At 36.8% G+C, this 23,409-nt stretch overlaps 2 protein-coding genes across 5 annotated transcripts in view; both read right to left on the bottom strand.

Annotated features, from left to right (window-relative positions):
* The window catches only part of LOC138134723 (tyrosine-protein phosphatase non-receptor type 13-like), a 74,055-nt gene extending 68,965 nt beyond the window's left edge, over positions 1 to 5,090 (bottom strand). Inside the window, exons 1-3 of the mRNA XM_069053173.1 lie at positions 4,944 to 5,090; positions 1,843 to 2,430; positions 59 to 653 (exon numbers count right to left, since the gene is read on the bottom strand). Coding sequence (XP_068909274.1) covers positions 59 to 653; positions 1,843 to 2,419 — 1,172 coding nt within the window. The 5' untranslated portion in view covers positions 2,420 to 2,430; positions 4,944 to 5,090. The remainder of the gene's footprint in view (positions 1 to 58; positions 654 to 1,842; positions 2,431 to 4,943) is intronic.
* A 6,454-nt stretch (positions 5,091 to 11,544) lies between these two features.
* Positions 11,545 to 23,409, bottom strand: part of LOC138134636 (FERM and PDZ domain-containing protein 2-like) — a 69,590-nt gene continuing 57,725 nt past the window's right edge. For all 4 annotated transcript variants that reach the window (XM_069053011.1, XM_069053012.1, XM_069053014.1 and 1 more), the window contains 7 exons: positions 19,523 to 19,680; positions 18,520 to 19,135; positions 15,676 to 16,005; positions 15,417 to 15,626; positions 15,130 to 15,365; positions 14,434 to 15,074; positions 11,545 to 14,380 (listed from right to left, as the gene is read on the bottom strand). In XM_069053011.1, the coding sequence (XP_068909112.1) occupies positions 13,284 to 14,380; positions 14,434 to 15,074; positions 15,130 to 15,365; positions 15,417 to 15,626; positions 15,676 to 16,005; positions 18,520 to 19,135; positions 19,523 to 19,680 (3,288 nt within the window). In that variant the 3' untranslated portion in view covers positions 11,545 to 13,283. The remainder of the gene's footprint in view (positions 14,381 to 14,433; positions 15,075 to 15,129; positions 15,366 to 15,416; positions 15,627 to 15,675; positions 16,006 to 18,519; positions 19,136 to 19,522; positions 19,681 to 23,409) is intronic.

The raw sequence follows: 23,409 nt of genomic DNA, 5'->3' as shown, positions 1-23,409 counted from the left end.
TAATATCTCAGCCGTACTAATATTTATCAATGCGTCCTAAAAATTCAAACTAGATTACCTAGTCCTCGTAGTTGCGTCGATGTTGTTCCCTAGTTCTGCAGTTGAACAGTATCGATTTTCTTGTTGTTCCATCTGGCATGACGTTGTTTCGAGATTTGTCGGATCGCCGCCTTGTCTAACATGCAAACTGGTCCTTTCCGTATTTCCCATTGTGTCCTTCGAGTACGGACCCGCATTATTCTGGGCGTTGTTCGAGTTTTCTATTGACGCGTCGCGACGGCGACGGCGTCGGTGGCGGTTGTTAAAACTTTCGTCGGTAATTATTAACGTGCCGGCGCTGCTCGTTCTTGTTTTGTACCTGTTGTGTTTGAAATGGTTAACTTCGATATTAGAAGCGTTATTGGGCAATAAAACATTCTGGGTTCGCGTGACGACGGGGTTGTCGTAGGGCGCTATGAAGTTTTTGTAGCCGTCGCTCTCGGCCCGTTTTAAACTTTCCTCGTTCGATTTTAATTTTCTGCGGAAGAGGTCGTCGCTTCGAGATCTATGGTGGCCCAGGAGCTCCCTTTTTTCCTTGTTTTCGCCGAAATCAACAACCGATCTTATCGGACGCAGAGGGTTCCGTTTGGAAGTTTCACCGAAACGGGGATTTCCTGCAACGAAAATTTTCCTTATTGTTTGCTTTCGACAGATAAACATCTACCTACGCAAAGCACGAGCACAAATAGAGGGTCAACCCGAATCTGCACCGAGTACATATCTAGCAGGTCTATTCTGTTTGACTTCTATTGAAAATTGGCGTGCTAAACTGTTATTATTTATTACGCTGAAACGAACCGCCGAACTTTATAATGCACGTTTAACATTCAATGGTTTCATCGAGAAGAAATTATGGCACCAGATGTAAATCCGATCATCAAATTCAATGATCAATTCAATGATTTTACGCGTGACAAAAAAAGTGTAACAGCAAATTATTTTTTAAACTGAAAGAAATCAGATAATAAAAATATACTTAATAGTATAGACAATCTCTTCTTCGCTGATGTCGCACGGGTTATCAAACTACTTCTGACTTGAAAATTGACCTCTGTAGAAATGGTTGAAGTGCTTTTTTTTGTAACCGGACTTGAAACACTTCAAATCCAAGAAGTTGAAATGTCCACAGGCGGCTCGATCGAGTCAAATGCCCGATTTATTTGTGATTTACCCAGTTGTGAACCTCGACTTCGTCTCGGTCTTCAGTCTCTGGGCTCAGCACAAAAAGACTCACTTCTACTCTTAATGATATAATCTACTACTTTTTTTTTATATAATTACAAACATTAATTGAATTGAAACAAATAATGATAATAATGTTCTCTTTTTTTTGTGAAGGCCAAGTAAATTTGCATTGTTTTCTTTTTAGTAAATAAACTCAGATTTTTTTTTATTATTCGCACAGTCTCGACACATAGGGAATCCGCTGTGTATATTTTCGACCTTGTTCCACTACCATTTGTAAAAGCCAAAAATTTACATAACCTAATATTTTAGACCGGACAACTAAATGAAATTTGGCTTGGCGAAGTTTCCATCATCTGTTATTTATTCTCGGCTCGCGTAAACTTTTCTTCAACCAAAAATATTCGGAATTTTGTTAATTTTTCGGTGACGTCTGAAAGCACAATTTTTGCCAAACTGATTCTCCAAATAAAGCAGAAAATCTGGCAAAATCCGTTGTAAATTATATCTAAAATTGAAGTTAACCCCGTCGGCTCGAATGAAAACCCTCGAACACCCTTAATGTCGCTTCAGCACTCTCCACTAACTTAACAATTTCGCGAGAAAAGTGTCGTTTACCTTTAAGTTCGAGGACGTCGCTTCTCGATTTCTTCAAATCATGGAGGGAGTTCCGCTTGCATTTGTCCTCATCCCCTTTAACTGAATTTTCATTGTAGCTCCTTGATTTTCTATTTTCGTTAAGCGCATCTGCGCCCTTCTTCGATATCACATTATCTAACACCGCACTAGAACTTTTAGTTAATTTATTATTCGACGATCTCGGCGTCTCTTTCCTTTTTATCGAATCCAATTTGTTTGCGGAGCGGTTCTTCCTCGCGTCGGTTTCTAATGTGTCGCTTCTACATCTCTGTAAATGTCTGTCTGTTGGTTCTTTATATCCTCTCTTGACGTTTGTGGTCGTTGTTTCCTTCGGTCGTATATTCGAACTGTGCCAGCTCCGTCTTTTGGTGGCTCCACAGTCTCTGGTCTCGAGGACCAACTGGCCCTTCGAGTCGTAAAGCTGTATTATCGGCAGGGAGATGTGAGGAGAAGATTTTGATGTGGATAATTGCCAGTTCCAGTTCTTCGGCTTTTTTAATTGCAATTTAATTATCTCCTGGAAGAGTCCCGGGGGAGGTCCTTCAATCAAGCTCATTTTTTAACGAACTGGAACAGCGACGAGAAAACAATTTTTAATTATAACGGACAGCTCGTCGGAAGAGTTGGAACGAAGCGAATTCACCCGCCGCCCCCTTCAAAAATAGAGCGGAATGAAGTTTCCAGGGATTAAAAGTTTGCAATCAACGCGATCATTCTACTTGAAATAGTTTCACGAAACCGCGAATACTCTTACTATTCTTTCCAGATTGGAGTTTATCCAAATTTACGGCGAACTCTTCCCACAGACAAACAACTTTGAATGAGAACCGAAGGTTAGGTTCTTTTTTTATCTACAAGTGACAGATGTGTTCCTGAATAGAAAATTTCATTAAAGCATACTGTTCCTACAGTGTTCTTTTATGTTTCTATAAAATATTTTTCACAATAAAACTTTCTACACTCGTTCTTTTCCTACGTGCAGAACGAAAGAAAAACCTGTTCCTTTATAAATAAAGTTATCGTTAAAATATTTTCCCTGGTAGCAACATAATTTAAGATTTTAACATACAACAACGATTATTATTCAGAACTGACTCGCGTGACTGTTTCACGCAATTCGAGTACTCGCATAACAGAATTGAAAGAATTTTCCTCACAAATACGCAAAAGATAATATTAACAACACACATTTTTACTTACTTACACGTGGTAAAAATTAAAAAAAGGATTTATTACAGGTTGCGTTATTAATTCTAATTTTTGTTAATTTTTGGGTGACCGAGATTTAAAAATTAGATGGTGACTAATACAGAAAACTTGCCATGACGCATAATGTCCCATGGTATTTAAAATTATAAATTTCATAAAAATAACTCACCCTCTAACGTGTACAATTCTTAAGAAACTATAAATTGTATTGTCAAGGCCACGGCTTAAATTTCGGATAAAAGTTTTCGTATAAACGTTTTAATCAGACAGAAGCAGGCAAGATGCCAAAATTTTTATGTCATTGCAGAGTTGCAATCATGTGGGAAGGAGATAAATTAGAAGCGGCTTTTATCACAGCAAAACCACAGTTTTTTATCGAGAATTAATTTTTTTTTCAAACGTGTTTCCCAACGGCACTTCCTGCGACATCGCTCCTGGTTGCATTATAAAGGATCATAATTATAGTGGTGCAGACAGTTCCATAACGACAAAATTATGCAAGCTGTATCTTATAAGTTTCACCATAAAACTTGAAGACAACTTACATAAAAATTAACATAAAGATTTTAGTTAGACGGAGTTAAATTAACTTCTTGGAGATGTGTTTTAGCTGTAACAAAGCAAAATCAGTTATGTTTAATTCTTTGAAAAATCTATGTTTTTGGCTCCGTCAGTAGATACATTAAATTAAAAATAATACGAAAGATGCAAGGAATATGCAGTTGCTTGGTATTGTGCTGACAGATGTTTTGTTATTACGTATTTGAAACGTTTGCCAATGCACCGAGCCAAATAATAAATTATTTAAATTGACACTGCTAGTGAAAAAATCTGTTTCTCTCCAAGCGGTCGAAAATCGCGTCTTTTTTTTTTGTAACCGGACCAGAAACACTTCAAATCCTAGGAGTTGAAATGTCAACAGGCGCCAAAAGTAAGGGCATTCAGAGTAGAAGGTCTTTTTGTGCTTCATCCAGTTGTCGACCTCAACTTCACCTCGGTCTTCAATCTCTGGGCTCAGCACAAAAAACTCACTTCTACTCTTAAAGCTATAATCTGCTATTGTTAACGGCGGTTTGCAGGGAATGATTAATTTATAAAAGAGCAATCCTGCTAGGAGTAATTATTGCACGGTGCAAGTCAAGATATTTTCAGGATCAGCGGTTAAACATGACAAATGAAAGCGACGAGTGAAAAACTAAAAATAAATCAGCTCTAATGAAAACTGCCAACCACCTTGCCGTTTCGAATCCTCGCCGGCGCTGAAACACAATTAAAAAAGCGCGCCGTCGCTATGAAAGCACGTAAAATAATAATAAAGCGCCAGCAAAAGCCAGTCGGATGCTCTCAAGTTGAAAAAAGTTGTAGCAAAAGCGGGTTAAAGAAAACAAACACAAACAAATCCAAAGTCCAGACGCCTGAATTAAAAAGGGAAGTCGTTGTTGAAATCTGACCCAATTGTGCAGGGCAAAGCTCACAGAATAATGGCTGCATCAGTCGGTTTAAAATCACTATCGCTAAATTCAAACTGGGGCTAACGTTTTTAATTAAAATCTGACAGAACTGCGAGTTTTATTGTTAAAACGGGAATACTTGGACGTCGAAAACCGAGAATTTTGCAAGAATTGTTTCAATAATGCAACCAGGTCTAGTTTTAATTTGAAATTTGAACGTTATCTTCGTCGAGTGGTTTGTATTTACTGGGGTTTAATCATCCCCGAAGTGCAATAGGAACAAAAACGCTGTTCTTAACTTGGTATCGGGGTTATAACGGGATCTATCGATTACAACTGGAGGAACTTTATACATTAATCATACATCGCCGCCACTCGTAAACAAAAACTCATTTTCAATACCACCAGATTTTCTTATACCTTGGCATCAACACATATCACTCAACCGGCGAATATTGCACACGATAAATTATTTATGACGAGAGATCGGCCGTTTCAACGGATTAGATATGTTTTAACTATTCTCATAGTAAAGTCGGACTTAAACTGAATTAATTTTGGCAGCAAGTCAAACGACTTGTTGGTTGTGTTCAGCGAGCATACAAACTTGTTGTGCAACATGTAAGAGATGAAAGTAGTAACGGACGTTATTTTCAGCCGCGTTAAAATTGCATCCCTCGCTCGATCGCTCCTGAAAATAGACCTTGTTTATAAGTGTGCTTTCAGTGACTTCAGGAGAATCTGACTGTTGGCGGCGGGATCGGAAGCCAAACGTCACGTCGCTGTTGGCTTTGCCAATTTGTATTTTTGAATCAAATTCGATTTAAGTTTGTGGTTCGAAAAATTCCCGCGAAATAGTTTGGGAAGTCGTGTGCATTACACAATCGTTTATTCGACGATAACATTGCGTATTTGTTCGGCGATATTTTCGTGTTCAAGGTTCCAGGCAATTGTCCAAGTTTAAAATTTGTAACAATAACATAGTTTTTTTTAACCATAAATCGTTGACCCACATTGCTGCAGAGCTGGGAACGTCTCTTCCAGCTTTTAATTTGAAATGATTAACTGCCGAAAAGGCGCGGACAGGTGATATTTTCGAACGCATCTGCATTTTTATCGGGTGGTGTTGAGTTATTTAGGCGGTTCCCGGGAAAAAGGAAGAAAGAAATTGTATCACGTCTTTTAATAAATTCACAACGTACGATAATGGCGTTAATTTTTCATGGGGAAAAGTTGTGGAGAGCGCGTTTTGAAAGTTTTATAAATTGGAACTGCTACACTCCGCATAAGAGGTGTCAGAATTATTGGCCATTTAGTTGCGACACGCTAAAATTTTAACACCGTCGGCGGAATAAAGTGTGAAATAGTTGTAGGTAGAACCCAGGCGGCGCCCGTTGTATCGACCGGAATCGTTCCGGAAACCCGGAATTTTGTCATAGTCGAACGTAACAATACATAAAAAATAACTCGAAAAAACTTCCGATGGAATCGGTGAAAATCCGTTTAGATATTTATTTTTCTCGTGGAGGATTTCATGAAAAGTTTCCATAATAAATTCTGATGTGCGCGGGATGAAATCAATTTTGCCTCAAAAGAGAAAATGGGATCGGAAGTTTACGACGGGATGCAGGTAATTGTAGAAAATCTTACTTTTTTACCTTGCGCGTAATAAATACAAGGGGCGGCTCTAGTTTAGCATATTTAAAGGGTGTAATTTATAAATTGACTCGTTCAGTCACTGATGAGAATTTAAGGAGCATCTATATTCAAATAGGCTTTTTAAGAAGCAATAAAATTGAAGACGGTGCTGAAACTTCGATTACCAAGCAAATTGTCCGGAATAACCAAAATTGATACGAAATTTACGTGAAGACTATGAAAATAGCGTCACACTTCGACTTGATCTATTGCTTAGTGTCATTTGAAAATTTTCCCACTTCAATCAATCACATTAAACAAGTCAAAAGTGGTCTCGTGACAGAAATATTATTAACGATGCTTTTGAAATATCCTAAATACCGGATATCAAATTCCTGAAATTTTACGAAGGAAACATAAAATGGGATAATAAATGACCTTGATTTCCATAATCCAACCTGTCCTTTACACGTGTACGTTATTAATCTTCGCCCATCAAACCCAAACCACTTTTTCGTACTTCGAAGTTATGCCGTTTCGTCGATATTTGTTTTTTTTTTTTTTTTATAAAACTGCCAACAATTCGAAGATTGAATTTCTGGAGTCGTGCTTTATAGGATGTATGTGTACCAGGTCCCATGCGTTTCTCCGTAAAACATTTTCTACGATCTAATTCAATTGACATCGACGCCTTGTGGCTTTAGCGACGTACAACCCAACAGGGACACAAAAACATCCTAAAGCTGACGTTGGGTGAACGTAGATTTCTTTAATAAGTCACGAGTGCTGCAAAAAGAATCCCAAAACTCGCTCTCGCCCCGAAACTAAATAATTACAAGATCATAAGCGTAGAACGTGAGTTGTCATAACTCTGTGTATTATTTTTTGTTACGACGTTTTGTTCAAATCTTTATTTGAAAAATTATTTAATGAATTTTTTAGTAGTCAGGAACTAATTCATCTTTATTATTACATACTTTAATATTACTCATAATCTTCTTTTCTTTTTCTTTGGCTCTTGTCTCAATTAATCCTCAATAGATCCTTATTATTATTTAATCGCGTAAACCACTTTGGAAAGGAGAATTTCTCATGCAACCATTTTCCAAATGTGATTATTGGAAAGCAGCCTGGCAAGAAGTAGATATTTTCAATAAAAATCTAATTGAGGATCCTACAAAACAAATTCCGGGATTTCACCAACCCAGGAAAATCTGGTGTAAATTAAATCGTTTTAGAACCGGCCATGGCAAATGCAATAATATGCTGTTTCACTGGAACATTCGTGAAAACCCTTCTTGTGAATGCGGTGCAGAAAAAGAAACCATCCAACACATTGTGGAAGAATGTCCCCTTACTAAATTCCAGCAAGGTTTCTCCAAACTACATCTACTTACCGAAGACGCCCTAAATTGGCTACAACAAATTAAAAACATATAATTTGCCATAATTATTTTGTGAATTTCGAATTTTAATTGTAGTTTTCTTCATACGAATATATATACAGGTGTCCCAAAAATGGCGTACTAACGATGCACTACGGTGTAGAAGAGACTACCGTAAACGTCAGAAAAATGTTAAAAAAATTCTATTGGACTTATTTGCTGATTTGGCAGTCTTTGAAAGTGGCATTTAACAGGTACATTATTTCAAAATATATTTATTAAATTGTCATGACAGCTACTTCTAATCGTACATATCACAAAGTACAAGATTACTCACTACCAATATCTAATCCTGCATAATAGAGAATTTAGAAGCTTTGGAAATCGAAAAAATTATTTTAAATCCACTACGGTAACATTGCATGGTAATGTTGTACGAGTACATCTTTGTTTACATTGTATTACCGTTAATAATAATAATAATAAAAATTTATTTTTTTGTCTGAAAAATGTTTTCCATATTTTTTTCGTGTACATTTAAACATCCTCGATACGGTAGTAAGTAGTTAGTACGCCATTTTTGGGAGACCTGTATATATATATTATTTCTGGTTTTCTGAATATGTAAATTTTCTGTTGACTATACAGGGTTATTCATGAGAGGGGTATTTCTGAATTTCTTTCTGCCGCAACCCATTATACACATTGCAACAATATCTTGATTTCAAATTTTGAAAATATGTAATTATAACCGAATCCACGATGGCTCTTAGTCCTTTCTCTTTGACGTTTTAAAGCAATCGTAGTTTATTTGTCGAGTTCTTGTGTAAATTGGGGTTTTTTTGGCACGAGTGGGCCAGTTTAAAAAAGCCCAATTGACACACGAACGAGTTGAATACAACGTTTTTTTGTTCGACGAACCCGTTAAAGGCTCCAAATCGCTTAAAATCTTTAAAATTAGCTTGACGTTTCGTTTTGACAAGTGGTGATATTTATCAAAATCCGTTCACATAGGAGAAAATTCTCAAATTCTGACAGTGTCGAAAAAAAAATCTTTGTCAATTCGAAAATTTTGTTTTTGCAATAACGACTAAAAGACCGACATGCTCTTCATTTATCGAGAGTGTGGAAAAAGTTCTGTCGCCGCTGCAGATGTTTAGAAGCCGATGTGGTAAAGACACTTCGAACATCTTTTACATTAATTTATTTTGTTAATTTATTTACTGAATTTTGATTAAATACAGGTTATCTGCTAATATGACATTTCTGACAAATCTATCCAACTTACTTTGATTTCTAATTTAAAAGAAATAACACATGATTTAGTAGCTATTAGGCATTCACGATCTTTTTGGGACCGAGTTGGCTATGATTTTTTCTTTTCATGTTGGACTAACTGACTCAATGATGCAATGGATGCAATTTTTTTTTCTGTCAGTGTCTGTTCGACATTTTCTTGCCACCGCATTGCCAGATTTATTAGTTTAATATTCGTAAGAAACTACATAAATGATTTATTAAGTGTGTAAAAATAATTTAAATCTCCGTCAAAGGAACAGTCAAAATTGCCAAAATAATTTCATTACGATAAATAATTTCTATTAAACGATTTAATTTAATTTAAAAAGGACAGACCAAATTTAAGAGATCCGGCAACAATGTACCTATTCAGAAAATATAACCCTAAACTGAAAGCAACCTAACCTAGCAGAAGAAGTGTCAATTTCCTTTAGGGAATTTAGTTATCACCGATGTACTGCCAACAAAATCACTAGATGGTCATAGCCAACTCGGTCCCAAAAAGATCGTGAATGCCTTATATGTACTATCGCTGCCATCCAAAAGTGAACGTTTTTTTTTTATAGTTTGATTTTTACTTTAAATCATAGGCGTCCTAAAATGTCAAAGTTTGACACTAGCGATAAAAAAATTATTGAAACTATTTTTTTTAAATGCCACATCTCACTCCGATTCCGACAGCTAGGGCTATTGCAAAGCTAGAAGAAAATTGGTCTTTGGCTGCTGTGGCCAGAGAATTACATTGCAGTAAGACTTGCATCTTCAATATAAAGAGGCGTTGGCAAGAAAACAGGCTTGAGAGGCCAATACGAATAGTGTTGAAAAGGTTTCTTTACTAAAGTTTACTTTCACTTTAATAATGTATTAATTAGGTACTTCTCAGTCTCATTTTTATTAAAAATTATTTATTACAACTTTTTATTATTAAAATAGTAACGCCTGCTGCACGAACGCCAATGAATACAGGCTGATTTAATCTAACGAAAAATACGGAAATTTTCGCAAGCTATCGTTCACTTTTGGATGGCCGCGATTGTACCGCCATTGGTGTTGTTGGTGGCCGCAAAATAAAAATTCAGAAGTACCCTTCTCGTGAATAACCTGTGTAGTGCTGAAACGCTGTTCAAAAAAATCAAAAAACCATTGTGGTGCAAATAACACATTTTTCATGACATTTCCTATTAAAATCACTGTGACATTTGCACCACAATGGTTTTTTCATTTTTGAACAGCGTTTAGATAACCTCTTGGCTGTCATTTTTGAATTTCAATGTTGCTCTCGATCTCGAGGATCATAGAAATACAAGCCCAAATACTTGGAATCCATTTGTCGGAAAAACAGCTCTAACCTCTTTACTTGCTTCCTTTTCTTTTAAAAGTTCCAGTTTAAAACACCTGAGCCTGAGCTATTATTTAATGGGGTTGTTAATTTTTTTGTCTCGTCTAGCTGGAGCGGGATTTTTATGCGGAAGTAGTTTTCTGGCTTGTCAACCTTAAAAAAATTACTACTCCCTTCGGGCCTCTCCAGCATCCAAACTTTGCTCATTAGAATTAATGCTAGAGATAATTTCGCCCTTGCAAATCCATTAGTAACTCCGGTTCCTAACCTAAATTTGTCTACGCATTAAATTACGGTTGTTCTCAAACAAATTGTAGTGATTTTTGTATCGTGTTAGCGCGGCTTCCTTATCTTGCATAAACTGGAGCTGGCACCGAGGCGGTTGTCATTAGTTGCATTTTTCACGTTTGAATTCTTCAGATTAAATAGAACGCAGCGACATTTCAAACTTTTCATCCCTGGCTCTTCAACTGATCTCGAGTTTTGTGTGACGAGATTCGAATGCAGCTTTTCTGCTTTTGATGATATCGATCTGGGTGCCTTATTGCACAGAACACCGGGTTTCAAAGACGAATTTGTCACGGGTGAATTAAAAGACTAATCAAAGATGTGACATTCTTTTGCAGAGAAACTTAAACGAAGTAATAAATTTCATTGTTTACCACGGAAGATTTATCGGCGGTGGTCGGGGCTAAATCCCAGCCCAAAAAACATGCTTCACAAATCCCAAAAGACATAAAATTAAATTGGTTCATTTACGACCCGGTTATCAGCGGAATTATTTCGGCACGTTTGTTGGTGATGTGATGGATTCGTACAATTTTCTAAATAACAATCGCTTCGAAATCCATTTTATTCAAAGTCCATTTACGCATCCCGGCACATTAACGTCCTGACGACATTAAAACCGGCAATATTTGACAATAAATTGTGATTGATGTTCAGAAAACTGTTTTCGCTTTGGAACTGTCTCGAACGCCGACGACAGAGCTGGCGATTTTTGCGCAGTTCGTTTAAAATAAAATCGAATTCGCACTCCCTTGAAAAATTGAACGCCGAATCAACGGAGTTGTCGGCTTTCTTTATTTGCCTTTCATTTCAAAAGATGCTTTCCTCGCGTAGCCCACGTACGAAATCGTTTACTAAATTTGATTTTTTTCTGGATTTTCGCCCTTCAGACAATGTTTTCGATTTATCAAGTAAATGGAAGCTAATTTTCCGCATCGTTTAACGTGTCAGAACCATTTAAGGCGGCAATTTTTGGTAATTGCCCGGGATTCAGTGTTTTGGAAAAAAACAACCGTCAATTGCGCAACGATTGATTTGACACAAATAACGTTTAAAAAAAATGCGAACCACCTTCTCGGTATCACTTTTATTCTAACATGGTCAGTACAATATGCTTAAATCTAACATAAACTAATGCAGTAATTTATGTCAGTTGTGATAATCAGACTGTTATAAAATTATGTTTAGGCACAGTCGTACATTGGCCTTACTAAATAGCGTCCTAACTAACATAGCATCACAAATAAGGTGACAAGAAACACTTAAAGATAAAGGAGGGTTAGAGCACCGTACAATAATGAAGTCGCAATGAAATAAGCTCGAAACTAAATCACATATCCCAAGTCTATCCTTCGAAAATAAATTGAAAGTACACATGTTAAAGGCTTGCGTATAATTGACCCTCCTTTCCCTCTAGTCTGTATTTTTTGTAATATTAAAGTGTATTATTATCGATTCACATTAAATAATAAAAATTAAAAATGAAATATTTACAAGTGAATTTTATTATACCTATATGTATGCTTATCAAATCACTCTGGTATGATTTTCTCTTTAATGAACGATATTTACAACAGCTCTTATCTTAGCAGAGAACTTGGGATTTCTTAAGCGAATTCAACACAAGACAGTTATATTCCTTACATTATAAAAATTAAACACGGTTAATATGCTTTAACACAGATTCAATTACTTATAAATACGAGATTATGTGTGTATTCGGCACTTGACATTTAACTACGGAAGCTCTAATATTTTGAAATACTTCATATTTCAGTATTGGTCTTCTTTGATGTTAATTACGGTAATTTCAAATAGTTGCGGGATTTATTCCTAATATCACAATGCTATGCTTTGTTCATAATTTATTTACGATTTTGAATTTGGAAATTTTTATTTTGAATCTTCAACTCAAATACGCGAAACAAATACATGGAATTTTGGACAAAACTGTGTGATTACGTCTCCTCCTCTTCGTTTTCTTTTGTACTTTCTGTTTTTTCTTCGACGTATTTTCCGTTGTAATAGGGAAGATATTGCAAGACTGTTCTCCATTCCGCCATGTAAGTGAGAAGAATCAACGATGTCAAGCTGTAGAATATTGCAGTAGGAACAAAATTCATCATGATTTTTATGTGTTTTGGGCCGATGATGCGGAGAATATGTGGAAACTCAAATACCGGAGCACTGTACGAAGCATGTTTTGCAGCCTCGCTTGTTTTAGGTTTTGTCGGCTTGCTAACAATTTTTTTCGTTTTTTTCTCTACCCCGCACTCTGTAGTGGGTTTTTCTTGTTTTTGAGCAGCTTTTTTCGTACTCTCATCTTCACAATCTGTTTTAGGCTTTTCAGCCGCTGTTTTCGTACTCTTTTCTTCGCACTCTGTTTTGGATTTTTCCTGCTTCTCAGCCACTTTTTCTTTTTTTGTACTCTCTTCTTCACAGTCTGTTGTAGATTTATCCTGTTTTTGGGCAGCTTTTTTCGTAATCTCTTCTCCGCATTCTGTCTTAACTTTTTCCTTTTTTTGAGAAGTTTTTTTCGTAGACTCTTCTTCACCCTCAGGCGGACATTCTTCCATTTTCAGTTTTTGTCTTGTTACGGAATTGACATAATGACATTAAATTACCACTGTTTCTTGATTTACTTGCAACAAAGCTCTCTTGCAAAATAATACAGTATCACGTAACTAGATTATCAAAAAGAATTTACCTAATAATTAGTGTAGTTTTTTCCAAACAGTAATGAATTTCTTTATACGTTTACGTTCTTATTATTCAACAAACAAGTTTGCTCGTTTGAAACTTAATTCAAAATCAAATGAAAACCTGGTCGTCATCCGAATTTGAGAGATAATTACAATAATTTTCTGCCTCATTGCAATCAACGGATTTTTTGATTGGTGTCACGGGGTATCTAACAGGTCCTCTCCATTTCCTACTAAGACCCAAACTTCGAGGTAGCGCTATAGGTGGTATAGTAGGTTTGCGTGTTTCATCTTCTCTGTTGAAGGATTTAGGAAATTTGCGATCCAGTGACCTAGAGTTCGCCAAATCAACATGATTTTTCGGGATCATATCTACAACAACCGCTTTATCTGTTTCATTACAGTAAATTTGATTGCACGATTTTGAAATATTTTTATTTAAGCTTGAAGCGAGAGGGGTATTGCTTGAAGGTAAAGTCTTTTTTGACATTAAATTTTCATTTTCAGATTCGATTTCGTAGCGGATATGTTTATGATATGGTACTTCAGTGGAAGTATTGCTAGTTCCGTATTTGTGAAAATTCGAAATATCTAGACAACTTTCGGTGACATGTTTCTCGACAGGACTACTGCCGACATTGTCATTGTATAAAACCCTTTGCACACTCAACGAATTCATATTACTGTTAGGATATGACAACCGCTTCAACTTATTCATCGTATTCTCTAACCTTAATGTTTTTAAATGCGTCTCATTCATATTTGATAAATTCACTTTACTCTTTAAATGATCCGTATCACCTAGTCTTAAAGTCGATTGCGTATGTATGTTCTGTCTAGACGGAGCCACTCTCGACAGTACAAAATCGACTTTGTTCCCTGTATTCGTCAGTAAATTTAAAGCGTTCTTGTATTTCATCCCTAAAAGACTGCGACCGTCTACAGCCACGACTTGGTCACCACTTAAAACATTTCCTGTTAAATGTGCTGGACCGGCCAGGATGACCGACTGGATATAAACGTTGCCATCGGAGCCCTCTGTGATCTGCATTCCCAAGCTTCCTTTACTGTCTCTTTCCACACTCACGGTCGATAGAATGCGCTCCTCGGCGAACGAAATATTGTTGAACTTTTCCAACAGCGTCTCGCTCAAGCTTTCCTGAAAGTCTGGCAAAAACTGATTACCGCACGACTTCACCGACGAATCTGCAAAAAATACCACTTTTTACAAAATTTTCTCATTTTCGAGGTGTATCTACCTATGATGTAAGCTTCATTCGAGGGTAAACATTCTCCAGTGGGCGATCGTGATATAGAAGTTGAACTACAGTGGAGGGACACGGACTGCAAAGACATTTCTTCTAAATATTCATTGCTGCCGGCATTGACCGCTTCCATCGACCTCGAAACTCGAGGTCCGATGTTGCTGAACATTCTAGTTCCCATTTTAACTCCTCTCCTCTTGTCGGGATTTATGTTTCCTCCCAACCCTGAAAGATAGCAACTGTCCAGAATTAATCCTGAGTTTCTTTTCTGTACCGGATGTTCATTTTCTTTGTTTTGATAGTCTTCGTTGATGTCTTCGTCATTTATCGCTCCGAAATCGTTGACACTTTTTGCTCGTCTGCATTTACTGTCGCTAGGTGCCTTATTACTGCATTTAGAAGACGCACGGAATTCGATTTTGAATTCAGTTTCTGCATTTATTGTGCCTTGATCTAACGTCATATAATTTGGGTTTGTTAGAGCCTCAAGCTTGCAGAGCGAATTAGTTTCGTTTTTCATGTCTTTCAGTGGAATCCCGAACTGCTGAGAAAGAGTCTGAAGAGATGTATATTCCGTGCGTAAACGTAGGAAAAACTGGTGATGCAAGGAAGCCAGGCGAAAGGTGAAGTAACTCCTAAAAGAAAAAAAAACAACCTCATTTTGGTTTTGTCACGTGGCCTACTGCTTACTTTTTATGGTCCATCTTCAGCTTGTACTTCTTCAGTTTGGAAGAGTGCAGAGTTTTGGAATGAGGAAGAACGCACAAGTATTGTTTGCTGTAGCATAAAGTCTGAATGCTTCTCCACTCGAACATCTCGTAAAGTTGTGGTCCACAGTTGCTTGTTGATCTGTCTCGTTCATAAAGATTGATCCCTTGGGCGCTAATGTACAGCCAAACGTCTTTATGATTATTGTCTTTTAGCATCTGCAACACATGTTATTATTTAGTGTTACGCAATAACTCCTGATTTATTACCCAAGTTGCTGTGTAAAAATGTCCCCCATAATGTGGCAGACTCTGAGCAAGAATGATGAAATCCTGCTCGGCCTTCTCCGTACTCAACCCCCTCTTATTTATGTGAGACCGAATGAGCCCTTGCTTCAAGCTAAACTGGTCATCTACAGCGCAAGACATCGTCTCGGGAACGTAATGTTCCAACAGAAAGTAATCTCTAGCTCCATGTTCCTAAAGCAAAAACGTGAGCATCATAAGAAGGAAAAGTTTCACCACTAACCCTTTCGCTGTAATTTCCAAATTCCGCTTGTAATGCGAGACCGTCGAGCTCGATCAGTTGAGAAAATGAACATGGCAATTGGTGTTCTAGTATCGACCTTCTTAATTGGAGGTAGAGTAGGTGGCGAGCTTGCGGTCCTCTGATACCGCGAAGACTGGGCAAGAAAAAGCGAACTCGCATGAACAGAGTGAGAGCAGCATTTTGGGAACTACCAGATTGCACTGCTTTGCAGATTCTAGTGTCCGAGGGGAGAAAAACGAAATCGCCAGCTATCAACGCGGAGAGGCCCAGCATGAAGTTTTCCTCGATGTGTTCTTTTTGAATTATTGCCTGCAATTTGGTGGAAGTGTATAAGGTTACGCACGAGGAGGTTTTCCGACATACGAATAAAAAACAACACAATAAACAGGTACAAATGTATCGTAAGAAAAAATTGTTTTTATACAAACACTTTTTTTTATCTGGGCCATCACAAATAGTATAGTGTGGTGGTATTGTTCTTAAAAATTAACTTTCTGTAATACGACGAACTGAATCCTTTAAAAGCGACCGAAACGTGCTGCCACCTGGAGAGTGGTAGCTTATTGATTTATTTTACTCAACTATCTAATGTTGACTCAAGTTGCAAAAAACCAATTTGGATTTGCAACAGCAATTTTATGGCATTAGTCGTTTGAAATTACTTTAAAACTGTACTTATATGGGAAATATTCAATCCAAACTATGATTTTCAGGTCCCTTTGTGCCTTTATTTGGTTCAAAAATATTGAAAAAATGCTGTTGCAAATGACAAGTGGTTTTTTGCAACTTGAGTCGACTTTAAAGTCCATTCAAAAATCAAAAAACCACCACCTGTTGCTTTAGGTTGGTAAAATTTAAAAAACTCTAGATAGTTATTTTTTCATACTATGTTGGTAACTATAAATTATGACATTTATTTGATTCAAAATAAAATTCAATTGCTTTGAATTTCGTTCAAATTGTTTTATTATTGCTCAGCAGGTTTCATTTATTTATTAGTTCTTATTATTTTTACGTAAGTATGCCCAGAACAGAATTCACACGAACCCCCGATAAATTTGAGTAATTTGACACTTAACCTAAAAATTACAATTCACACCAAATTTTACACTATACAGCGTTGCCGATAGTAATTATCGAGGAACATGCGACGTTGGTGGTTTTTTGATTTTTGAATGGACTTTATGCATTCAATACGACTATCGCGTGTCGTATGTTTATACCGGGTGTTATGAAAGTCCACGTAATAAATTTAACCACCAATAGGACTCGTTAAAATAAACATCTTTTTTATTTATCATTTTTCCCCAAATTCCCCCCAATAGAGTTAAAATTAAACATAAAAGTCCTACTCGCTGATGTGTTTACATATTCATTGATAAAGAAGCACGAAAAAAAAATACTCGATTAAAATACTCGAATGAAAAACAAAACTATCGTACAAAAACATTTTCACTCACTCTTTCGTTTTAATTGATGATTATCCCAAGAGCGAAGTGACAAATTAGGGGTCAGAAAAATGAAAAAAAAAATCCATTAAAAAAAGATATTTATTTTGAAGAGTTCTATTGGTGATCAAATTTATTATGTGGACTTCCAAACTTCCATAACACTCTGTATATTGCAAAATGAAGAGGTGGTGTTTTTTTGTTTTGTTCTGTGATAAATTATGGGGTATTAATAGTAATATCGCATTTGCTGAAATTACTCCCTTGAGACCTCCAGTGATGTTTTGCTGACAGATGAAAAAAATTTGATAAAAAAGATGTGATAATGAAGCTCACCATTGTACACTTTTTGTTTTATTTTTTAATAAAATAATAAACATAGCAAATACAGTTCAATTATTATTTCGTCAAATTACGTATTTAAAGGTTTAGCCTTTGAAACCTTAGGCCCTTGGTGCAAAGAAGCCATCGATTTCATTAATGTCATCGGAAACCGACTTATTGCGGAATCAGGCGATTCAAAATCAAAGAAATTCCTTGTCGAGAGGATTTCCCTTGCCATTCAACGTGGAAACGCTGCAAGCATTCGGGGCAGTTTTCCAGATTCCGCATTATTATCGGAAATTTTTGTATTATAAAACAAAAATGTTATGTACATACTTAAGTTGATTATGTAATTATATTTTTTAATAAAGTTTTTTTTTATTGTACTGTAATTGTTTCCTTGCACTATATTAAAAGTAAAAGGTAATGATTCTACGTCGAGAGCGGAATATTCCACGGTTCATCGAAAACACCCAGCAGCTATTATACTTTTATTATATAATGTTTTACTTAAACGTGGTTTATTTGCAGTTGTCTTTAATGCTCGCGTAAAATACTGAGTTCGTCGGAGGAACATAAATAATAAAAATTCCGACTTACGGAATACTTTAGCTAAGCTTTATTTACGACATTTCCCAGCCATAGCTGATCAAAATTAAAAGCGCCTCTCAGAAAACAATATTTCTTTAATATGAACTTGCAAGAGTTTTTCCATTAAAAATATTAATAAAAATGTATTACCCCGTTTACAAAGAAACCTTGTTGGTGTTCACGTTCGAGATTTATTTTTTTCATAACTGAATGCACGATTCTGGTACAATAAGCTGCAATCACCAGGTTTAAAAATACGAGAGCTCGAAAGAAATAATTGTTATTGTCCCTAGACCGTGTAAGTTACTGCGTTCGTTCGTATTTAATTACCGTTAATACCGTTTCTGGTATTTCCATCAATAACTCTAGAACCTGTGTCTCTTGGTATGGCGTACAAACATATTAATCAATCGAACAGAAGGAATTAATTAAGGGAGGACAATGTGGATGGAGCGCATACCTCGAAGAGCTGACCTGCAGTGGTGGAATTCGGATTGCAGAGAACGTCCAATTTTTGCCCATTCAACATGATAACAGTAACGTGTTTCTTGATTTGTCCTTTGAAATCGGGCATCGTTATCTGTCTGCTGGGCAGAGAAGCTCTCACAACGAATTCGGGTCCTACACAGTCCCTGGAACTGTCAACTGGCACGCTGACGTTTGCACGGTAAAGTCTGGATGCCGCCCTGTGTACCGGATTCCTCCTCACCCTCGGCCTCTTGTTGCCGCCCTCGGCACAGTCTAGCGGCTCCCCTCTGCCCAACTGGGCTCTGGCGTCGGATTTTTTCGCGCAATAAACGTTCGAACCGGTCGCCATATCACTAAACCTACTCGCCGCACTCCCGGAAAATTGAAAATCCTTAGGCATATCATCGTTAAAGTATCGCATGTCAGGCACACACATCGATTTCGGGCGCACGACCGATCCGGGGGCGTTGGATATGGGCACGGCGAAGGACAGGTCCTCCATGCTGGTGCTGGCTTCCTTGGTCAGCTTCGGTATGGAGTCGTGGGTCCTGGTCAGGTTGATCCAGCGCCTGGGGATAGTACCGATGCCTTCCGCGTTGGACTCGCTTCTGGAAAACGCGAAAATTTCCTTAAGCGACCGCAGCTACTTGATATTAAAACGGCAATCATCATTATTACATCCCATACATTATTCATTCGTACTGGAAACGCGAATTATGCCGGAGAAAACAATGAAATCAGCGTGCCGCCGTAATGACAGGATTCCACTTGACGACTCTCGTCTTGATATAACAATTTGCAACTTATTAATTCTAATTTACCTTAATTACCTAATAATACTCCACACAATAACATACGAGAGGACTGAACGTCAAAATAATAATATTATGGAATTCAAGGATGGAAACAGAAATAAATCCGCCGCATTTTCGTCATTCGCTCGCTTTAAATCGCTTAATTATTTTTAAATTACCGTCATTTGGAAGATTACTCACCTGTTTCTGGTTCTAGGACGCAATTCTGGCATTGCTGGGGGTCCCCACGGCGTATCCAGGGCCAGCTCGACGGCTGCCATCGCCTCCTGATGCAAATCCATCACGATATGAGAAAAGGGTCTGTTCTGTTGCCGTCGCTTACAATAGTCGGAAATGACCTAAAAACACGACATTCCATTGCGATACTGTCAAAATTAACAACATGATTTTCTCGCGATCGACAGTCGACTGAAATCAATCGCTTTAATACATCTCCGTCGAATTTTGGACAAGATGTTTATTTGTCCCTGTAGAAAAAGACTTGTTAAGTGTCCGCTTTCGGGAAACTTTACGAACTAACAAGAAAATCCTCTTATTTCTGCACACATGGAAGTCCATGTGCTTGAAACTTGGGCGCAAGAAAGACGGTTATCGTCGTCAAACCTAGACGTCCTCGAAATAGATGAGTAACTAGGGATTGCGTCGATTTCAGATACATATTGTGTTTTTCTCTCGAATTCGGTCAGTTGTAATTTTTATTTTCTGGTCCAGCAACATTGATGTTTATCGTAAAACGCGTTTTACATCAAATCAATTCCAATAAAACCCAGAGCGTAAATTTTCCTCTTTATTTTGACATTTAAAATAATTCAGTTTCAATAGAGTGATCATAAAATAATGTCCAACTTAACATCTCTATTTTCTTATTCCTTTTGGATCGATAAACGTATTGTCTCAAGCTACAAGACCTCTGACGCCATCTGTGCAAAACTGCTTCCCGGTTTCTGCTCCATAAAAGAAATGTTCCGCCGTTTTCACTTCAAAAATTGCACTATCTTCATCTGTATTAATATTTCACTGATTTTAATGTTATATTTTACACTCATGGTTTTTCTTCGAAGAACGGAAGCGTGCCGTTGTAAGAAGCAATCTCTTGGGATGTGGCAAGGAACAATTGGAGAGACATGTTTTATTCACGATGATAAATATACAAAACACTCTTATGGAGTTGTTTTGATATTTTTTTGCGCAGCACTCGACTGTCCCGTGACTCCTAGAAATCGCTCATAAAAAGAATTTACTCCTTCAAGAAAATTAATCGGCCAGTTGACAATTCGCAAGTAGTAACTCTCCGGTATTTTTACACCGTTTAAGTGAGGATTAAAGAGAAAAAAGACAAGTCAACACTCAACTCACTGCGGAAATCTATCTAAGGGAGCACTTAGAACAATCCAGTAAGCCCTAGACAAGCCACAGTGGTACAAAAAACCGCAAGGCAGCGTGCAGAGTGGAAAGTGTTTTTTGATTCTACGTTTTATTCACTCGAAGATGTTTTCGTCCGACATTATGACTCAAAACAGTGCTAAAGAGTGGCCAAATGGCAAGCACACAACTTTTTACGGTGCGTAGAATTTTCTGCTCTTTTGGAGAAAACGATGACCAGCTTGTGGTTAACCGAACGATTAAGGACATGTAAACGTGTTGTCATGGCAATGCAAATGAAAAGCTGTTTGTTCGTAGAATTTCGAGTAGAGAAAGTATTGTGTCTGCACGTGTAGCCACTAATTTTCCGGTGCAAGCTGCAATTAGAACGCTCGATTCTGTAACCAACGTGCGACATCACCAACAGAAAACTGAAATCTCGATTGAATGATAATTTATGAGCGCTAGCTGACAGTACATATCATCAATTCTGCTAGCGGTGGGTGTCGTCCAGACGAGTGCATTGCCTAATACATATCGATTAATTAGTCACGTTGTGATTGGTGTCAGAGAACATAATCAAGGATGACAGTGGAGGTATTTGTATCGCAATTTATGCATGGAACGGAACCCGCCATAATAGTGAAACGGGTGTTAGCCGCAATGTGCGATAAGGGGTTAGGAGTAGTTTAGAACCACTCAGGATTAGATTGTCGTCGTACATCACACGTGGACCCTACCGAAGTTTTCTAGCCGAACCAGTTCAATTTAAGTTTGACGTGACGCAAAGTATCAAAAAAAGGATTCATATGCGACCCTTCACCTGTTCTTTTTAATAACAGAAATTCTTAGGGTTTATAAAAATTGTATCTACGAAAAAAGTGGTGATTTTTCGTGGGAGTAATCTTATTAATCTTTCCAGCAAAATAAATACCCCCAATTCTTTATCAAAAAGGATTAAACGAAATATGGTCCATCTGCTCCAGTTACTGAAATATACAGGGTGTTTTTTAATGCTAGTACAAAAAAAGACTGGTAATAGGTGAGGATGAGTAGAACTCATTCACAAAAAAATTATCAAATAAAAGACTTTGTTTTCAAGATTAAAATAAATTAAATTTTGGTTAAAATTGTCAGTACGCTGCTGAATTAAAGGTAATTAAAAACGTAATTGGGGTTGTCAAGCAACAATAATAATTTTGTTGCTTAACCCTCCACCACCCGGCGCGCGGCGGCACGGCAATTTTGCCGGAGTACATATACTATTACGGATATTACTATCAAGTGCTAATCAACATAATTACCGGCGTCTCGCCTCCACATTTTGACTTTGTTGTGTTTTATTATGTTCTGTGTCAATGTTAAGGAATTTCCTCACGATATGACATGAATTTCAACTACCAATGTGTTACCTAAATCCAGAATTTTTAAATTTTTAAAAAGAGATTGCGGTACTATTCCCGTGGCTGAAATTATAAGTGGTAAAATCGAATTTTTTTCTAAACACCAAAGATTTCTCATAGCAACGGAGAGCTCTAAATATTTATTAATTTTTGTGTTATATGTCTGTGTTATATTATGTGAATTTGGAACAGCTATATCTAAAAGATATGCTTGCTTTTGTTGTTTATTTAAAATAATAATGTCTGGTCTGTTATGCTTAATATGAATGTCAGTTAAAACTGTTCGATCAAAATATAATTTGTAATTATCATTTTCCACTTTCTGGTGTATAACTATAATGTGGTTGTGTATTCTTTAATAAATTGAATTTAACAGCTAAATTCATGTGTATAATTTTAGCGAATATATCATGACGTTTCTTATATTCGCTTTGAGCCAAAACGGAAAAATTTGTTACACAGTCTAGGACTAGTTTACAAATCTATGAGGGGCATAATGACCAACTCAATAGACAGGGACCAATGGCTTAAGGCTGTTGCACAGTAATAAAACTTTTGGGCGAGGTGTAGTTCAAGTTGCAGAAGTATTCAGAATTCTTGGATCGGTCAAACACTGCAGCAGGTACCCTCTCGAGACCCGTCAGTCATAAAATTAGCATTTTACAAGAGCATTAAATCTTCGTATTGTGAACAAATTTGTTGGCAAATTTTAGATTTTCTTATTTCTTGTAGTTTGGATGTATTTATCTGTGCACTTTAGTGATTGAATCTTTTACTTGCAGAAAATTCTTTTGAAGAAAATAACGGACAATGATTAATACAAATGTAAAGGCTATGACTTTGACAGTGTCAGATTTTTCGTATCTCTGATATCTTTATAATTGATTTCATATAAATGTTCATCAAGTGAGCTGTGCATTTGTAAAAGCACCTTTAATTTAGTTACATTACAAAAGTCACATTTATGAAGGTCATGTCCAATAAATCTTTACTTGGTAAAAATACAAAGACAAAAACAAATAAGAATTACTTTAATTCAATCAGTAAAAAGACGTAACATTGCTTTTGAAATCCGCAATGTTAAAATAGACAAAAACTAAAAAATTAGTCAAATCGGGTTCGCGCAAAGCAAGCAACTTTGAAAGTTAAAGTCACTACCTTTAGCTTTACTACCAACTGAAAATCAGATTTTCATGGCTTGCTTAGATGCACATTTATATGAAATTGAGTATAGCTAATAAACGTCAAACAACTGATACTATTAATCAAATTTTAACGCAAAAATAGTTATTAGAGTCCAAT

The sequence above is a fragment of the Tenebrio molitor genome, chromosome 7, assembly GCF_963966145.1.
Source record: "Tenebrio molitor chromosome 7, icTenMoli1.1, whole genome shotgun sequence".
NCBI classification, from domain to species: Eukaryota; Metazoa; Arthropoda; class Insecta; order Coleoptera; family Tenebrionidae; genus Tenebrio; species Tenebrio molitor.
This window is presented reverse-complemented; position numbering and strand designations above follow the sequence as displayed.